Source organism: Centropristis striata, chromosome 16, assembly GCF_030273125.1.
Source record: "Centropristis striata isolate RG_2023a ecotype Rhode Island chromosome 16, C.striata_1.0, whole genome shotgun sequence".
Lineage (NCBI taxonomy): Eukaryota > Metazoa > Chordata > Actinopteri > Perciformes > Serranidae > Centropristis > Centropristis striata.
In genome coordinates this window covers 12,748,734-12,768,619 of record NC_081532.1, presented here as the reverse complement: position 1 = coordinate 12,768,619, position 19,886 = coordinate 12,748,734, and the positions used below count along the sequence as shown (strand labels likewise).

Sequence of the window (19,886 nt, the reverse complement as noted above, 5' to 3'; positions counted from 1 at the left end):
AACCTTCCATTGGCTGTAGGGGCAGTGTCCTGGGATTGGTGCCGCACAAGACCACTGGTTTAAAGAAATACAAACAAGCCCGAGCATTTTTCGCTTATCCCAGAATAATAAAGGGTTCAGCAAGAGCTTGGAGAAAGATTTGGCTATGCAAGACTATTTTGCATTATGTAAGGGTTAGTGCACTATGAGGTGTCCTTCATCAGAAATTAATGGAAGGGCATCAACCTGCTTATACCATGGTCACTTGCCAAAGAATGCAAAAAATAATCAAGACTATGCATTTATAATTTCATGCCTTTGGTAATCAAAATCTATAATTTTCCCCTGGTAACACCTCAAGGTTTTGACTAATTCCTGGAACATTGTTTCCCTTTCCATGAGGTTTTTATGCAATAGAAATGTTGTTCACTACTTGAGTAATTAGTACGAACCTTAGATACAACTTGACATCGTATGACTCTGATTGTTCGACACACAGTGCTGGTAATAACTGCAATCATTCATAAACAAAGGCTTTGCACGCTGATTCAGAATGGTGACATTTTAACTGGAACTTATTAATCAATGGACCGATGCAGCCAATGAGAATTGAATATTCACCCAGACCATGGTATATATAGAAGTAAATATCAATAGTTTTATTATAAAGAGGTAATGATTAAGTAATACTATTGAACTTCCAAAGCAATTACCAGGTAAATGCCTGGTCTCTGATCTGGTCCTGATCTCTGTGAACAATATGGTAACCAGCTAACAATGAAGTGGTAATATAACTTTAATATTTCAATTAAAATTATTATATGGTGATATTAAAGGGTAATAACTAAGGTTGATGTTGATGATTATGGCTACTATCAGTATAAGACCTTCAAAGTCACATGAAAAAAAGTTAAAATTGGTAAATAGTATATTATAATGCTGAAAATTTCTAATATTAATCTTGCCTGCAGTTACATTAAAGACATTGATCCAGTCTGTTTTGTTTTATTTCAAGGTAATACTTTACAAATTATATGTTTAATGCTTATTGACGTAGACTTTCTTGACGGGCAACTTGCCGCATCCACAGCTCTTCATCCATTTCTGAGGGCTATGAATTACTCAAGCTACAGAGCTTTAATGTAAAGTGCTTCCCTTTTTTACATTCCCTTTTTTTAAAAATTAACTTCCTTCAGTTTCTGTTCAGCTCCCAAGAACCTTGCAGACATTCATACACATTAATTAGTACATATCAGTGCTTCCTCCTGAGTGTTCTCTGTGTGTGTCCTCTCCATCCAGATGTTCGGAAGACCATCATCGGCCAAAGTATCGGCGGGGTCATCTACTCGTTGTTTGCCGGCTCTCCTCTAGTCATCCCTCTAACCACGGCCCCCCTCGCCATCTTCATCAGCGGTAGGCTTTCCCCTCTTTCATTCAGCTCAGCTCAGCCAAAATACACTTATCTTTTCACACTTTGTGTCGACGGCCAATTTGAAAAAGAGGCTGGGGGGTGGGTGGAGTACTAAGAAGATTACATCAAAAATCAAGAGAAGGAGGCACCCAACCGTGTAGAGCAGCAGCTAGAAACTCTGACGTCCTCATCTGCTCCCTCTTTTACCAGAAAAACACCACTGTTGGAGTAATTTAGCTGTTGGTTCACACATACGCCCCTAATGAGTCTTCCTGGTGCAGTCAAGCAAAAAGCACATATCTTCAAAAAACGAAATTCAGGAATGAAGACCTTCTCCACCCCCCCACCCCCCCACTGATGTTATGTAACGGTTGGTTTCAGGGGCCTACGGGTCAGGGAGCTCGATCGGCGCATGCACGAACATGTAAACTTTATATTCAGTTGTGAGAGACAACAGCACATAAACTGTTATATGTTTTTTACCCAACAGCAGTGTTTTGTTGGTTGGATTTTAAACAGTCTTGACGTCTAGAAGCTGCGGAATCGGGCAGTGATGAGGAAAACCCGGATGCCAAGATGTAGTTTTAATACCAAAGCTGTTTGTTGAGTTTGTGGTGTGATGATCTTTGAAGTAAATGGGTTAGAATTGTGCTAAGCACATTCTCATGGGGATAATTATAGTACATTTCCAGCAGCCTGTCTGAGCAGAACAATGGCCTGTTTGTAAAGTTGTAACTCATCTGTGCACAAATCTGCTCAAGATTACGACTAAATTGTTATGGTTTTAACAAACCCATTACAATTTCTTTGTCCTTTTCGCATTTCCCGTTTGAATGAAGTGCATTAGATTTTCCCTCTCTTTTTGCGTTTGTGTGTGTGTGTGTGTGTGTGTGTGTGTGTGTACATTCAATGTGCTATCACTTTTAAAAAAAGAGCACATTTAAATTTTTAATAAAGCTTTTCCTCAGATTTTCACAAATAGCAGTAGCAAAAATGGTCTTTTCTGTTATTTTATTGTATTTAGTACAAAGGGATGATCAATACTGTTCCTCATTAACCTAGTTTGTTGTTTTAATTTTATAGATTAAATCAACATCAATCAGTCTCCTTCTGTTGGCTCATTGTTTGTTTGTACGTCACAAAAAAATTCTCAGGCACTGATTGATTTTTTTATGTAAGTTCGAAAAATAAGGCTTTTCTTCTTGTTGGTCTGTTTCTATATTATGAAATTACACAGATTAGCCCACCATTGGTACATCTGTGTCTGTGCACAATACAAATACGCCTCCATTTAGTGCTGTTAGCCTTGAAACCGCAGTCTGGTTGAAGAAGGAGGACCGCACACAGGCTTGTTGGTTTGGTCAGATTTTCGTTTTTATTCAAACAGCATGTTTCTGAACAGAAAAGGCCAACATTTTGATGTGCATCTTCTTCAGGAGCATACAAGAATGCTTCAGTTACCAACCAATTTTTTATACATTTCAAATAAAATGAGGCAGCCTATAGGTCTGTGAATAACGTATGAGTAAGAAGTATTTACTGCTGCCTAATCTGTATTAGCAGAAGAATCCGTCAATTAACAAGAATTACAAAAACTTCACACTCTGAGGTTGCTGGAGCACATTACTAATAAGGACAAGTAATTAGACTCAAGCAGCAGCATTTGATTACATTTCTTTTATTTTTTCTCTTTATTTTCTTAAGAAAAGAAAATAAGAGAAGTCATTTGAAGATGCTCCAAATGTTCTTACCCATATAAATCTGCTCTTATCCCAGTGTGCTGAATAATAATTCCCACTTGATTATAATTGTTTATTAGCATAGTTAACGCCTCCTAAACACTATATTAGGGTTGGTGTTGTGCTGTTTGCAAATACTCTGAAACATGGCCAAGAACTTGAGAAATATCATCAAAAAAAGGCTGTAAGGAGAAGAAGAAGCAGCAGATGTACTGTTTAATAAATGTAAACCAGTACTGGCATTATAGGAAAATCCAAATCCAGCTAAACCATATAATACTCTAATATATTCATATATGAATCTATGATCTATAATAATAAATAATCTATCTATAATCTATATTTGATTTTAATATTTTTATGCTCTTTTCATGTCTTATCTTAATTTAACTGCTCGTTACGCATTTCAAAATTGAATACTAGCAAAAAAAGAACAAATGAGAGGAAATTATTCCTGCATGTGGCTGAATAATGTCTCAGATGTTTTATGATCTGTGTTAATTTTCCTGTGTTTATATACACGTGCAGTGATTCGAGGAATCTGTGACGACTACAACCTGGACTTTCCAGCTTTCTACGCCTGCATCGGTTTGTGGAACTGCCTCTTTCTCATTCTGGGAGGGATCTTCAATGTAAGCCTGCTCATGAAGCTCTTCAAAAGGTAATTAAAATACACTTTTAAATGTAACTCACTTTCCTCTCACTAAAATAAAATGTATAGAGACACTTCTCACATTTGGCGTGTATCTGTGCTGGGTGTGTTTCATTCTCTGTCACACAGTAAACATTTTGGATTGTGTGGTCATGTCATTGTCCGCAGCAGAATCACTAGCACTCAACAGAAAAGTCTGTCTGTTTCGTACAAGAAACAGTTTTCAAAGAAAGCAATCTTTGTGACAGTTCCCCTCCCAGCTCCCACACATCCAGCGTTTTAGATCTTCCCTTCCGCTTTCCTTTTCAGAGTCCTTTATGCCAAAACGAACAGATATTAGGTACTCAGTCTTTTATACTCTGCCCTCTCTCAACTAAACTCTGAAGGAAAAAAGTTTACTTTGCATCACTTGATATTTATGTGATGTGTTGTTTTCCACTGCTGCAAAGTAAGTTTTGCTACAATTAAAGTGACTGATTGGATTAAGTTTAACTTGTATTACCTACATAAGCAGATATCTGCTTATGAATTCAGTATCTGAAAGGCAACAAGACAAGATTAAGGTGTTGAAAGTGTTTTTGTTTCTGTTGTAGTCTGTTTGTAGTTGTGTTGATCAATTACGTTTGAGCAGTCTCTAGTTGCAAGCAGGTAAACAATCCGTGTAGAAAACAAAAGAGGCAGAGTGTGTTGGCCAAAAGGCAATCTTGGAGACCATCTGCTATCGTCTCATGACAGTTCTTTTTAGCTGTATTTTTTAAATTTATCTACCCTCATCACATCATAGATGAAGTCTTTCAACTCCAACCAACCGATTTAGACGTTGGCAAGTAGGGGCCCAGTAGTAGGTAGAACAGGTCGTTATCAGTTAATCCAACGGGATGCTACATTAACATTTGTTGTTGGTGGCGCCCTATGGCAGGCGTAATAATTATGATGGCGAAAGTGAACTAAGGGAGTGTGAAAGCTCAGGGTGAATCGAGTATGAAGCACGAAAAGTTGCTTTTTGGACGAGCAAGGGGGGGGGGATACCGGGGGATACCGTAGTTCGTGCCCTGTGTGAAAACTAAAGTCAATGATGTCATTTGAAGTAACGTCACCTAAGGTCCGTGCATCACATTTTTACATTACCATCGTAACTGTATCACTTCAGGTACCCGACATTAACATGCATTTATGTAACTTTTAAACTTAAATCTTTTTCCCATAACCAGGAACTTTTTTGCCCAAACCTTAGAAAGGTAGTTTTGTAGTGTTAACCTAAAAAAGCTGCAGCCTTTTATCTTAACGTTACCGCTTAGTTTTTCACAATCGGCTATTAAATGGACTGATAACAACCTTCTGGACCTAGTAGAAGGTGAAGTAGGCCCCTACTTGCCCATACTTACTGTATGATAACTGCGGATAGCACTCGGTGGGTGATTATATCTTTTACATTTTTATAGATATATCCAGACTTTGACTTGATGAAATCACACATTTTGAGCACTCTAGTGTTTACTAACGTTTTTGGACTGTCTGAGACCATAGGAATAACATATGAATTTTGAAAATGGACATTGTTTCCTTTTAAGATTACGGTTTATTTTTATTCAGTTCTTTTCAGCATCAACTTTTGTAATACCTTCTGTTTGTATACACTATTCTACACCTGCCTTGATTGTCACTTCTGTAATGTTTCTGTGTTTTTTCAGGTCGACGGAGGAGGTCATTGCTCTGTTCATTTCCATCGCGTTTGTTGTGGATGCAGTGAAAGGCACAGTCAAAAGTAAGTTTCCAAACACATGACAGATGTCTCTTTTTCTTTGTTCCCACATCATTATTTTTAACAGTCTGACATTGCTTTTATCCTGCCACATTACTGACACTTTGTCTGTGTAAATCAAGAGCTTGTAGTCGGCTCTGACTAATCAGAAACAATGCTAACGCTAGCATCATTCCTGCTATCGGATCCACCAACGGTTCTGTCTCTGCAGCTTGTCAGCGTAAAACTCACGACTGATTTTTAAACAGCCAATTACTCTGAGACAGGAAAAATTTAAATCCCCCAAAAAATCGACATATATACTCTTAAAATTCTTATTTAAGTGTGTAGCTCACTAATTAGTATGGCAAGACTGAAGAACCCTTTGTTGACTGATCGTCATAAGATATCTTCAACTGATCATTTAGCCCATTTAATTAAAAACTGCCAAAAATCTTTTTCTAATATTATTTTCCTTATGCCGATTGTCTTTCAGAAGAATCTCTTAAAATCTAGTGCTTAGTGATGAACAAAACATATTTTTTTAAATAATTTTGTGTTGCTAGAAAGTTAATCTCCTGAAAATAGACCATAAAAGGGACAACAAAAAAATTCTCGCTTCACAAAGACCCAAACGATGAATTAATTAATCTAATAAGAGCAATCCATAGCAGGTCAAACCCTTAAAAAGTGAGCATTTGTCTAGCTAAGAGTAAGAAACAGAGCTTTCTGGATAGATAATTGATAGAAAGGCAGAAAAGACACATTAGTTCCTCTGTAACTGCAGCAGGTCAGCAGACTAAGAGGCTGAGAGAGATACTGTGTACTAAATGAACCAATCCAGATGTTGAACTCAGCCTGCAGCCACATTACACCACCCCCTGCTTTCACTGCACCTCATCCTAGTATATCATAAATATTTTACACAATTTAATTTCCAAAAAATGAGATGACGATAGCAGAATGTAATTTATTTTGAATGCAGGGTTGTCCTGTTTTGGAGATTGCCGGTGCAGTAGTTCAATTTTCAGAAACCATTTGTAAAATACGCTCCGAGCTCATATGCCATTACCATAACATTAACCTATGCCATTTTGTTGACACTTTTCATCCAAAATATTTTTTGCAGTCACATGAATGAATGCATTTTGGGTGTGTTCCCAGCCTCCTGTACAACTTTGCTTGCCACATAACTTTCTCCTGGTTTGATGAAAAAGCCTGCGGAGCATGCAGGTCCTGGCGTACACTGCAATGAAAGTGATAATTATTTCTAACTTGTGTGGCACTCTTATAGACAAAATTGTGCCATTCTTCTTATTTAAAACAGTTGTAAAAGCATTCCTCTACAGGGTTCAACATTCCAACCTTTAACATGATCACTGAAGGGGCAGACTCAGATTATGACTGCTGGGTTGTTTTTCTTCTCTACTGTAGATCTGATAAAGGTCAGGACTGATTTCAGAGGACTAAAATAAGGATTCAGTCATTTGACCTTTGATCCAATCGCTACCCGTCATTCTTATAAAGTGGATTGTAAACAAGTTTGATTGACTGTTTGTGAGACAAATGTCCAGAAGGCAAACGGGAGGCAAAACAGTGCTATCTGCCTTTAGTGAGTGTTTTTTACGATCCAGTTGATCAGTTTCCAGTGCAGAGCCACAGCTCAGCTGAGGTTTATCTCATTTTTATGAGTTTCTCTCTCCTCCAGTTCTCCCTGCAGAGTTTACAGTCCTTGTCGCTCATGTCTGATAAGCCAACATTTTACCTAAATTTAGTATTTTTCCTGTGTTTCTGTGCTGATTGCAGCATAAACAACTCAAACCGTTTTTAAGGCTGTTCCTTCGTCTTTGCTGTAAAGTCACATAGAAGATTTCTTGCAGGATTTTGGGGATGTAGTTTTGCAAGTATTTAAAAAAAGTAATGTAATCCATATTATTGTAACTTTTTAAACATAGTACGGTGTTGATTTTCTTGATTTTTTCCCCTTAAAAAGTAATTTGTTACTTTATTGAATATTCCTTGCAGTACTTTTGTGTTATTCTGCAACATCGCCTGAGATGCTTTGTCACCTAATTGCCAGTTAACAATATAACCTTACATATGCCCACATATCAGATCAGATGATGACAGACTTAAAAGGAAGATAAAGCATGTAATGGCATATAAAATGAATTTAACGGGCCATACACATTTAAACAACTCATTGGCTCACAACACCATGGGTTTATAAGAGACTAGTCCTATTTGACATGTTTATCAATAAAAGAGAAACTTTGCCAATTTTCATCCAGCTCTGTGTCACTGCAGCGAATGGCGTCTAGTTTTCCTATGTCAAATCATGACAGACATGTTGTGCTTTCAGAGATGCTCTTCTGCATACCTTGGTTGTAACGAGTGGTTATTTGAGTTACTGGTGCCTTTCTATCATCTCGAACCAGTCTGGCCTCTGGCATCAACAAGGCATTTTCACCCAGAGAACTGCCACTCACTGGATATTTTCTCTTTCCCCGACCATTCTCAGAAACCCTAGAGATGGATGTGTGTGAAAATTCCAGTTTGTGAAATACTCAGACCAGCCCGTCTGGCACCAACAACCATGCCGCATTCAAAGTCACTTAAATCACCTTTCTTCCCCATTCTGATGCTCGCTTTGAACTTCAGCAGGTCGTCTTCACCATGCCTACATGCCTAAATAGACTGAGTAGGCTGCCATGTGATTGGCTTATTAGATATTTGCGTTAATGAGCAGTTAACAGGTATACCTAACAAAGTGGCCAGCAAGTGTATTAATGTCAATCTGCAGGTAGTGCTAGAGTTAAAGTATCACCAAAGTTATTAGGATTCATCCTCTGGCCACAATGAATGTCTCTGGAACTAGGGTTGCCATTCAAACCCAATGGGGTGGCTAAAAATCTGCATATGTTGCTCGATGTAGTTGTTACTGCATGTGTAGGATTTTTTGGTGGTTTAAGTAAACTTCAGGTCTGTTCTCAGCTTAACTAAACACTGTGTTTGATTTCAGTCTTTCACAAGTACTACGCCCCGACGCTGACCAACAGAAGTATAGAGACCTTCCCTCAGAGTGGAGACCTACTGGGGGGAAACAGGAGTGAGGTGGCGGCTGGGTTTGCACTCAACGCCCTCCCTGAATCCGTCATCCAGTGCACTCGAGAAAGGCCCGTCCTCTGCCTCCTGCTCATGCTCGGGACATTATGGATGGGCTACACCCTCTACCAGTTCAAAAGAAGGTACGTGCGCCACTGCGGCACTGCAGCACTCTTCAGATAAATCACTGGAGAAGTTTAAATCTTGTTTGGATGGGAGCACTGCCGAATAGTGCTGCGTGGGGCCTTGACTCTAAAGATTGTCTGGAGTGACGGAGCTTAGAGGAACTTTCCAGACGAGCTCTAACAAAGCTGCCGTTTCTGTCGAAGCTTCTGTTCCAGCCTGTGATTTAATAAGCATTAATATTCTACTTCTGATTGCCCCCAGTAATCAAATCAACCTCAAAGCCGGATTCAATTGTGTAAGCAAAAGGCGGACCAAGGTACTTAAGCAGTGTCAGGATTGCAGCCATTGTCCTTGTCTTGTCCACAGTAATTGTATTCCTCTATTATTTGTCTCTCCTCGCTCACTCCCACTTCTCCCCTCTCCCTCTTCTTCTCTCTCCCTGTCCCTCTCTCTCTCTTTCAGTCCGTTCCTGCATGCCAAAGTGAGGGAGGTGCTGTCGGACTGCGCCCTGCCGATCTCAGTGCTCCTGTTCTCCTTCATCGGCTCCTACCTTTTCAGTGACATTGAGCGTTAGTATCATTTGTTGCTTCATTTGTTGCTAGAGAGAACATTTTTCATGCTAAATCAAACTATACAGTCTAATCATAGTGTGTGTATATCAGCCTGTGAAAAACATCACTGCGACAACAATTTTCACTGCAGCTCTAAGTACAATTTAAACTGAAGAGAGGTTTAACATGCAAAAGGCAAAAGTCAAAATTCAACAACAAAAAACAAACGTCATTGTCAGGATGAAAATATACACAGTGCTCATATTAAATCACTAAGAAGAAGATTGAGATATTTTAGATTTGTTTTGAATGCATCTTAGATATTTTAATCAAACACAAACTCACACAAAATGTTAATAGCAATAAATAATGACAATTATTCTATATAGGTGAGTATTTGAGGCCTTTGTAATAACCATGTCCATGACCTTGATATTCCATAGAGTTGCAAAGAACAGAAACATAAGCTATTTTTAAGCTATTTTTTTCCCTACCCTGATTTTCCAGAATTTCTTTAAATTATATCCTCAATATTTCTCAGCATAAAAACACAGGAATATTTTCAATCATTTGATGATAGCTTATATATCTGTCATTAATAACAGCTTTAATTATCTCAACTCTTTATTAAAAAAACATTTTTTAAGAAGTAATAAAACAGCTTATTTTTAATGGACATCCGTTGCATTGGTTGGCAGTCTTAAAAGCATTCAATGCATTCTGAATGAACATTATCCTTTATTAATATATGAATAACTACGACTCAGAGTATTCATCAGGGAAAATCTTATTTTTTCGTTGGTGTAGCAGGTCCATAGAAATACTACGATGCCCATGAGCTTCAGACACTGTTGCGATGATGAAGAAGCCAATCAGGGGCACAAATCAGAGCCATATGAAATTCAAAATGCTGATTAATTGATCAGGTTTCTTTATTGTGTAATCTGGTGCATGCAACAAGATTCTACCAAAATAATGTTAAGGGCTGTAGTTAACTTCCTGCTTAGTTTTAAAGTCTCAAAGTCTCCATCATTGACAATTATCACAGAACCATATGTTTTCTTTTCTTTACCGATATTTTTTAACATGACAAGAGAAGAAAACAGATGTTATAACACCTCATAACATTTAAAAAGACATGTTCACTGACCCCTTTAAACCGAAAGCACAACAGATATTACAGATATTTCTCCCCTTAAATTAACCCAGGTTGCATGCAGCCATTATTACAACTTCAACATGAGACACAACAAAAAAATATATAATAAGGACAAAAAAATACCTTGAATATACCAGTTACATTAAAAGAATCAAATGTTTTCTGACTCGGCAGCTCATGTTTTGTAACGTTGATTCAACCAGGGGAGCTATTTGTACGTCAAAAATATTGGAAATGCTATAATTATCCACCCACGCCATTGTATGTGCAAATTAATGCACAGAACTGTAATTTCAGAAACCCAGAATGTCCAAAATATCTCCTCCCATATGTACACCACATGCACAAACATATATATTTTTTCACAGCTTTTTAATGAATGATGAAGTGATTAGCAGGTGTGTTTCTGTGCTGGAAACTGGGGCAAACAGAGGGAATAAATAGTTGATTTCTTACATCTTTCTTACAGCATGTGTATTAATGTACATATGGTGACATTTTAGTTATACTCAGGGCTGTAATTTTTTGTCTGAGGTGAATTGCTGTATAAAACAAAATTTACCTAAGTACAATTTTAAGTTACTTGTACTTTACTTGAGTATTTCTATTTTATGTAACTTTATACTTTTACTGTACTGTATTTTGAAGCAAATATTGTACTTTTTACTCCTACATTTAGCTGCCGGCTTCTGTTACTTTACGATTTAGCATACTTACTTTAAGATTTAGCATAAAACATGACACATTTGGAGTGATTATACCTTTTTCTTTATTAAACATCATAACAGTAAATTAAGTAGTTCAAATTAAACTCTGCTTACATAAATGCATCAATAATAATAATAATCCAATAATGAATTTAAATGTTTAATATATTTTAAAACAATCTGAGTGGGTCCATTCTTTTACTTTTGATACTTTAAGTACATTTTGATTGTTGTACTTTTACTGAAGTAAGTTTTGAATGCCTAACTTTTACTTGTAGTGGAGTAATTTCACAGTGTGATATTTGTATTTTTACATAAGTAAGGGATCTGAATACTTCTTCCACTACTGTCTGTACTTCTAAGCACAGTGTTTGTTTGTTTCTTAGCATTGGATTGTATTCGAAAAATGAGGGAAAGTAATTGTAAGAAGGCTGTTAGTGGTTGCTAGTCAGCTGTCTTTTTGTGGCAGTGCAGTACTGTTTTGGGTTTATTTACACTTTAGGGATTTGGACTCTGGGTCAAACCTGCTGATGGTCTCAAACTTATAGCTTGTTTACTTCCAAGACAGACTGTCTAACTGCGGGGGCCTCCCCCATTTGCTGCCTTTATTGTCTTTTTATGTTCCTTAATCAAGGCACAGGCCAACACACATTGGAGATTTTCAGTTTTTATCCTCTATTGTTTAGCATCATTTTGAGCCTCCATTCATTGTTGCCAAGGCAGCAGCTGTTCTCCAGGGGTCGACACTGAAACACAGAGACGAGAGCCAAACCCTCAAGTGAATTTAAATTTAAGTGCCTGGCCAATTTTCTGTTCCTTTACCTCCTGAGACAATAAGTCATAAGATAATAGGCCCATTATTGTATTGTCATTTCTTCCTGAATTTAACCGACTGCACTTAATTCAGCTGCGTTTGAGAGGATACAGTCCTGAATGAGATATGCAGTATTTGAAATAAAATAATCCAGCCTCTCTTAGAAAACCATTTTAGGTGTGAAAACGTGAGTCATCACAACAGTTTGGTAGACAGTAATGTTAGTGGAGATTGCATCTGATGAGTTGGGAAAGAACTGATGGCGGATTTTAGGCAAAAAATCCTTCACAAAATTGTTTTCCTGTCACCATTTAAAGCCCACTAAAGAAAATTATGTTTAGAATTTAGCTGTAATAGAGATGTAATCAAGTAGGTCATGTCCTCAGCTAATGTAAGGACACTTTTATTAAAGTAAAATCTCCACGTTGAATCAAACTCATAGTTGTAATTAGAATTACTTTGTCAGTTAATCTGCAGATTATTTTCTACATTCATTTTGGGCCTATAATATTGGTTGTTCTGTACAACCAGTGCTCCAAAAAGATTAAATTTACCAACTAGGAAAGTGCACTAAGATTCTCCTGCAGAGCACAGCTCTAATCGATCTAAACACAGTTGTTTACTTGATGTCTTATGGATGGACCTGACAAGGCATGAATTCAGACTTTCTACACATCAGCATCATGCTGTAGTTATGTTGGCATCCTTTTGATCCGTTTATTGCAAGAAAATCACGGCAAAATCTGTTTATTTTGGGTAAATACTGCTGTATTATTGGCAGTCAGCATACCTCAGTCAGTCAGAAAACAAGCATTTTACAAGGTTGCTTGCTTGTCTTGACTTTTTACTTTCTGCACACCAGCATTAGGTTGTAGTTACTTCCGCATACTTTTGATCCATTAAGTTTCTGGAGAAGGTGATGAAATTCACTGAGCTGAGTGCACCCCCTGTCATCCAGACATCCAGACATGATGGCGTTCAGTTTTTTTTACATATCTGGGTCTTCCACAACAGGTCAAAGCAACAATAGTGATCCTTTTGGTCATGGTTGATGAGAAAAAGTAATGAGGGCATTGTGCATCTTGCACGAGTAACACAAATGAGATCCTTAGGTCAAACTTGCAAAGCACTAAAAGAAAAAGTATAAGGTTCTGCGATGCATAGGAGCTGCATAAGCCAAAATGTGGCCTGTAGCAGACACGTTGAGGCTTGTTTTTAGCTGAGCCGATTACTGGATTAATGCCTTGAGGCAGTTGTTGACTTGCAACTCCTACTAGCTGCAAGAGTGAGTAGTAGTGAGTCAGTAGGCAATGTTCATATAAACACAATCTAATAAAAAATAGGTTTATCAAAAATTCTGAATCCCTTGAGCAGACCATCATAAATGTGCGAATCATATTCAAGGGTGATTGGTCCAGTCATATGAGAGATTAGCGGTGGACATACACAGACTGACAGACAATCAAACACAAGACAAAGCAAATATTCATCTTTTAGAAGCTAGAAATATTGCTGATTATTTCACCTCTTGTTGAAATTCTTTCTTCTCTTTTCCTGCGAACAGTTCCAGTCTTTAAGGTTCATGACCGGCCCGTCTTCAACGTGGCTCCGTTTGAGCGGCTGTCGGCCATGAACGTGGTCAGCGCCATGGGCCTGGGCTTCCTCCTGGCCCTCCTCATCTTCATCGACCAGAACATTGTTGTCTCACTGACCAATGCACCAGAGAACAGGTAGAGGCAAAGATGAGTTGCACTGTCAATGAGAACACTGTCAATACTGTTTAATGGGATACTATTAGTGAGGGTGACTCATGGGGTACCAAATCTTGTGCATTAACAGGCTTAAACTCTTTCTATGACCCTTCAAAAAGCCACCAAGGACCTTTGGGATCTGCTGGAACTGGATATTTGCCGGTCTGTTAGGGAGGGAAGATTAACTGAGCCAGAAACTTGACATCTGAGTCAAATTGTCACAGTCAGGGAGCTCTGAAGAAGCCTCGGAGCCAAAACACGATGTTGAGCTTTTACCCTGTTCTTCTAAATTTGCATTGGACAGGCCACTTTAGAGCCAACAGCCATCAACCAGCCCTACAGTGAAAATCTATAATGATGGAATTTCAACCCTTATCATCTACATTTGTTGGGTAGAAATTAATTGGATCTAAATGTCTGTTCCAAATGAGGAGGAATTCACTGGAAGGCAAAACAACAGCTGCTATAGCATTAAAAAAAAGTGTGATTCTCAAGAATGTTGATCTGTTCAACACTATTTTCACACTGCTTCATAAATTGTAGTATTATATGGAAGCCCATTTCCACCCAGTAAAAGAAAATGAATGCTTAGCCTTGTGATGCAAAAAAATACCCTGTAAGTCATTAAAATGAGACATTTTCTCAAAATAATGACCTAGTATCTGAAAAAAAAGTCCTGTTGCAAAATAATGAGAAACTTTCTTAAAATAATGACAAAATTTCTCCACATAATGACTTAGTATCTCAAAAATAATGCTTTAGTATCTTTAAAATAATGATTTATTGCAAAATAATGAGAAACCTTCCCAAAATATTGACTTACTGAACTGAAAATAATGACCTAGTGTCTCAAAAATAATGAGAAACCTTATCGAAAAAAACAAGCTTAACATCTCTAAGTAATGACTTAAAACCTTAAAGTAAAGACTTAATATCTTTAAAATATGACGGATCGCAAAAATAGTAAGAAACTTTCTCCACAAAATGACTTAATATCTCAAAAATAATGATCTTAAAATAATAAACTGTGTTAAAAGAATGACTTACTGCAACAATATTGACACATTTCTCAAATTCTCACTTTACTCACTCAAAATAATGAGAAAGTTTCTCCACATAATCTGAAAATAATGACTAACTGTCTAAAAATAATGACCTGTGACAAACAAAAATGAGAAACTTTTGATCTTTTGAACTTTTGAAGTCATTATTTTGAGAATTCTTCACATTAAAATGACTTACAGGACCTTTTTCATCACATTGGTGGAAACAGGATTTCATACTATGGTGATTTACTCATACACACACATAACAATTAAATTGAATAACATTCAAAGACTTGTATTAGCTGTAAGTGTTGTGACACCTACAAAAACTTTTGTAAACACAGTTTGTTGTATTTAACCTTCACTTCGTCTGTCATATGCTGAAAAAAACATTGTGGCTATTTCTGTTCCTGCTTTTGATTCTTTTATCTAGTGCATCCTTTGATTTGCTTGACATCTTTTCCTTTTTTTTTGCCTGAAAATAAGATGTTTGTTTGGACTTTAGTCCATCACAGATCTTTTTTTTTTTGCATCACGTCTTTGTTTCCTCTCAATATTTATTTATTTAAAATATCTGTCATCATTATGCAAATAAACACGTCTTCTAATCTAAAAATCACTCGCAGGTTCATGGCTGAAGTGAAATAGTTCTTAGACTCATCCAGAGTGATTCACAGTGTGCTGGTCTCAATGTCATGCTCAAGGGCACAGCTGCAGGACACAGGCTGGTGATCAGTGTGTTGATATTTCTTACTTTCTGTGTTTTTGTGTTTTTTTTTTCGATTAATGCAGACACCAGAGCTGTAGAGACAGCAGTGATCCTTCACTAACGTGCAGAAAAATGTTCAGTGGCTTCATAAAGGTCGCAGTCGTGCGTTTATGTAAAGTTTCTGTAATGTCTCCCTTCGGCTCAGTAGTTATAGATTTATGTGAGACATGTATGAAAACATTAGAGACATGTACCTGAGTTTTATTTTATGTTGAATGAGAAGAATTAGTGAAACATAAGAGTGAGTGTGTTCAGGTTGTGTTGAAGGGCACGGCTAACCTGAGGAGAACGATGCCCTTTGTGTTCGTGTGACTGAGTGTATGTGTGTGTGTGTGTGGGTTTACTACTGTCACGTGTGCTCACTTCAAAATATTCATGTATGCAAATTTTCTCAAATTTTGCATCTTTATCCGCGTGTGTATGTGAAATAACTTGTGCAAGTGTTTTCTTTGTTTGGCGTTTCTATCCTGCTGCTGTGCCGCAGCGTGTTGTTGTTGACTGAGCTGCAGAGTGTAACAGTTGTGCTGCTCCTCAGGTTGCTGAAGGGCACGGCGTATCACTGGGACCTGATGCTCTCTGGGCTCATTAACATACTGATGTCGGTGCTGGGGTTGCCCTGGATGCACGCCGCCTTCCCCCACTCCACCCTCCATGTGCGCCAGCTGGCTTTCGTGGAGCAGCGCGTGGAGGGGGGGCACCTCTATGAGACGTGAGTTACCCGCCCTCTCATCGCCGGTGCTAATCAGACGCTCAATTAAAGGTCGTCTTTAGAGCATGTGGTGACTGGTAATTTTGTGTTGCGGGCTACTGTATCCTGCTCTTCCCTGATTGCATGATTACTATGTAACTAACCATTTTCTCTCCGGGTGGAAGAGGTGAGGGAGTTTTTTAAGAGATGAGAGGATTAAGCTCATCACTGCGGCCATGCAGATATGTGCAAAGTTATAGTTAGCATATGTTCAGGATTTCTCAAGTGTGATAAAGAGGGCATAGGGGACAATCTTCCATAAGAGCAGGAGATCTAATTAGAGATATTGATTGTAAAAAAATATGCAATTTAGGGTTCTTGAGAGTATGTATATGTCTGGGAATTAATATTCCAAATTTCCATATCTGATTGTCTGCAAAAGTGGTTATTCAAAGCAGTGGTTCACAACTTTTGTACATTTCAAAAAAGTTGCGACATTTTCTAAACATATTGTAAATCTTTTTGACATATGTTAAGTTGAAAACTTTACAAAGACTTAAATATATACTTTTTTATTTACATTTTACACAGCATTCCAACTTTTTGGGAACCTGTGTTGTAATGTGTCAACATTTGAACAGTGAGTAAGCTTACTTACAGATATGTTTAATATAATAGCAGTCCAATATGATTAACCAGATTAATCCAGGTGTTAAGTATATTTTTTATTGCTACATGACAAACAAGGTAGAAAGTAGATTCTCAGAAAAACCAACACACAGACATCTTCTAACTGTTACAGCACTTACAGGTAACTCCAGACTGTCTTTATCATCCTGGAGCTGATCATTGGCTGAGCCTTTGCCATTCTGCTTATTCTTCCATCCATTTTGATGGTTGTCTTCCGTTTTCTGCCACGTATCTCTGGTTTTGCTCTCCATTTTAAAGCATTGGAGATCATTTTAGCTGAACAGCCTATAATTGTTGGCACCTCTTTATAAGTTTTCCCCTCTCCAATCAACTTTTTCATCAAAGTATGCTGTTCTTCTGAACAATGTCTTGAACGACCCATTTTCCTCTGGCTTTCAAAGAGAAATACATGTTCAACAAGTGCTGGCTTCATCCTTAAATAGGGGCCACCTGATTCACACCTGTTTTTTCACAAAATTGATGACCTCACTGATTGAATGCCACACTGCTATATTTTTTAACACACCCCTTTTAACTAATTGCCCAATTGCACAGCCTTAAGAGCGTGCATATCACAAATGCTGGGTCTTGTTGGACTTCTGAGAATCTACTGCACCTACTGGTACCTTGTTTGCCATGCAGCAATAAAAAATATACTAAAAACCTGGATTTATCTGGTTAGTCACATTGGACTGCTATTATATTGAACACTTCTGTATATGGCACCTTTAAAGAGCAGAACCTCATGATGGAAATAAAAATAAAGCAGCAAACATAAAATGTCCACTTATGAAGAGTAAAATCATAAAAAGAACTAAATTAAAATTATGGCAGACACGTTTAAACAAGGTGGATTTTTAGCTGCTACAGATCTTATGTTTAAAGAGAAAAAGAGTTTCGGAGCCCAAACCTAGTTTTAAAAGGACAGTTCACCCCCAAATCAGACATGTCTTATCTCATAAATGTAGCACTATTTATCAGATTGGTTTTTTGTGAGTTAATGAGTGGTTACAGCTGTAGAGATGTCTGTGTTTTCTCCAATATAATGGAACCATGACGCAGTTACTCAAGATAATCCACAGACCTTGTTGTTGAGCAGTTTCATTTTTTAGTATAGTTAGTAGTTATAATAAAGAGATCTCTCGTATAGAAGCAGTTTTTTAAAATAGGAACCCCTCATGCTGCATATGTCCATGAGACATTTTCCATTCTTTTTTATGTGAATAATGTTCAGAGGCCTGCAGAGGTAAGGGAAGGTCAGAAAAAGAAAAGAACGGTCGGAGGAAGATTAGTGAGTAACATTTTTTTGTGTGGCAAAAATCTTTTCTCTTTTATTCCACTAATTATGTTGCAACCTCTTCTATTTATCTCATGACCCTTTTGTGGGTCTTAACCCGCAGGTTGGGAACCACTTATTTAATGATGTCTTTTCCGTTGAGTAGCTTCTCCCTTCTGTGAATAGATAGATGTTTCAATTACACTTTGTTCAATATGTTAGACAAGAAAAAACGAAAACAGACTGTATTTAAACAAAGAAAATGTATAGGAGAGCTAATTTATACGTTTTTTTCTGAATCTGAAAATAAACTGTGAAACTTACAACGCTGAAGCAGAGCTTTTCCAGCTGAGCTGTGTGAGAGACTCAGTCTCTCTAACAAGACTGATGAGAAAAATCTGATAAATTCTGGACACTATAAGAGTTAATGTCATATACGACATTTTTTAGGAATGTTTAATCTCACTGGAAGACTCCACAAGGGAGGTTTACTTTAAACCAGAAGCTAATCGTTGTACCGTAATAATAATCCAACACTTGATGTGTTTTGTGAGTCATCCCTGATGCCATGGGTGGAGTCTGTCAACCAATTTAGAAGTTGTGTTTCTGTCAATAAATTTTTCTGCAAATTTTGAAGATTCGCATGAGAAAACCGTGATGGAAACAACACATTCGATTACACTTGCTTAAGGTGGTTTTTGTCTTTTTCAAAAGAATAGATAATACATTAAACAGGAGATGGAAACGATTTTTATGAATACGTTTTGACATAGTGAACATTTAACTCACATAACTGATCAGCTGTTTCCTCTCAGATATGAAAGAAAAATTATAAGTTGATCAATTGAATCCAATCCCTGAAGACTTCTGTCCATTTCCTCCCGTGGGCCGCCAAAGTTGTCTGATTAGCCACCTCTTTTATTGTTGCTTTTTTTTCTTGCACAATTTCTACTTCTGTTTACTGACGGATTAGCCTACAGCAATACAATACACTGCCATCTTCTGACGAAAATATGTTTATGCAGCTTTGTTTATTTGCTCTAAACCAGTTGACGGAAACGTCCCTAATTTCCATTCTCTTTAATGTGACATTACAAAATTTTGCTTCAAAATTGCCTTCGACTTTAATGGAAACACAGCTAGAGACAGTTAAGCCTTTTTTTTCCTTACCATGGAACAAACTTTTTCTAAATAATTGTTTTTAACTGTTAAACTATATTATTTCGTCAACATTCTTATTGTCAACATTTTTAAAAGGTTTATTATTAATATTCCTTGAAGAATTAGATACAAAGACCATGAGGAGCCATATGGCCAGGAGCTCATAACACTCTCATTAGAAGACATTAACATCAAAACAAGTGATGGACGTTTTCATTGCATGGGATCAAAGATGATTAAAATATCTGTTCCCTTATATTAAGGTTAAACAAGAAGCAAGGCATGTTGCTGCAAAAACCAGGATATAACAGTATTTTGTTAACCTTAGTAACTTCCAAAGTTGGAAATTAAATATTTATTTCCCTCTAACTCTAAGAAATTTGGACTGGAATATTCTTCAATTGGAAGTGAATTCTTCAAATGGAAAATGTGCAGGAACACTGATAAGAAAATCCTGCAAAAAATGTTGTCTGTTGCATTGTATAAGACAATCGTGTGCTCTCCAGTAGCCATTCATTTGT

General features: G+C 37.4%; 1 protein-coding gene across 3 annotated transcripts in view; it reads left to right on the top strand.

The window, feature by feature from the left end:
* Positions 1-19,886, top strand: part of slc4a11 (solute carrier family 4 member 11) — a 131,227-nt gene that overhangs the window by 103,676 nt on the left and 7,665 nt on the right. For all 3 annotated transcript variants that reach the window (XM_059352896.1, XM_059352894.1, XM_059352895.1), the window contains 7 exons: positions 1,279-1,392; positions 3,658-3,790; positions 5,473-5,546; positions 8,545-8,770; positions 9,216-9,322; positions 13,549-13,714; positions 16,086-16,259. In XM_059352896.1, coding sequence (XP_059208879.1) covers positions 1,279-1,392; positions 3,658-3,790; positions 5,473-5,546; positions 8,545-8,770; positions 9,216-9,322; positions 13,549-13,714; positions 16,086-16,259 — 994 coding nt within the window. The remainder of the gene's footprint in view (positions 1-1,278; positions 1,393-3,657; positions 3,791-5,472; positions 5,547-8,544; positions 8,771-9,215; positions 9,323-13,548; positions 13,715-16,085; positions 16,260-19,886) is intronic.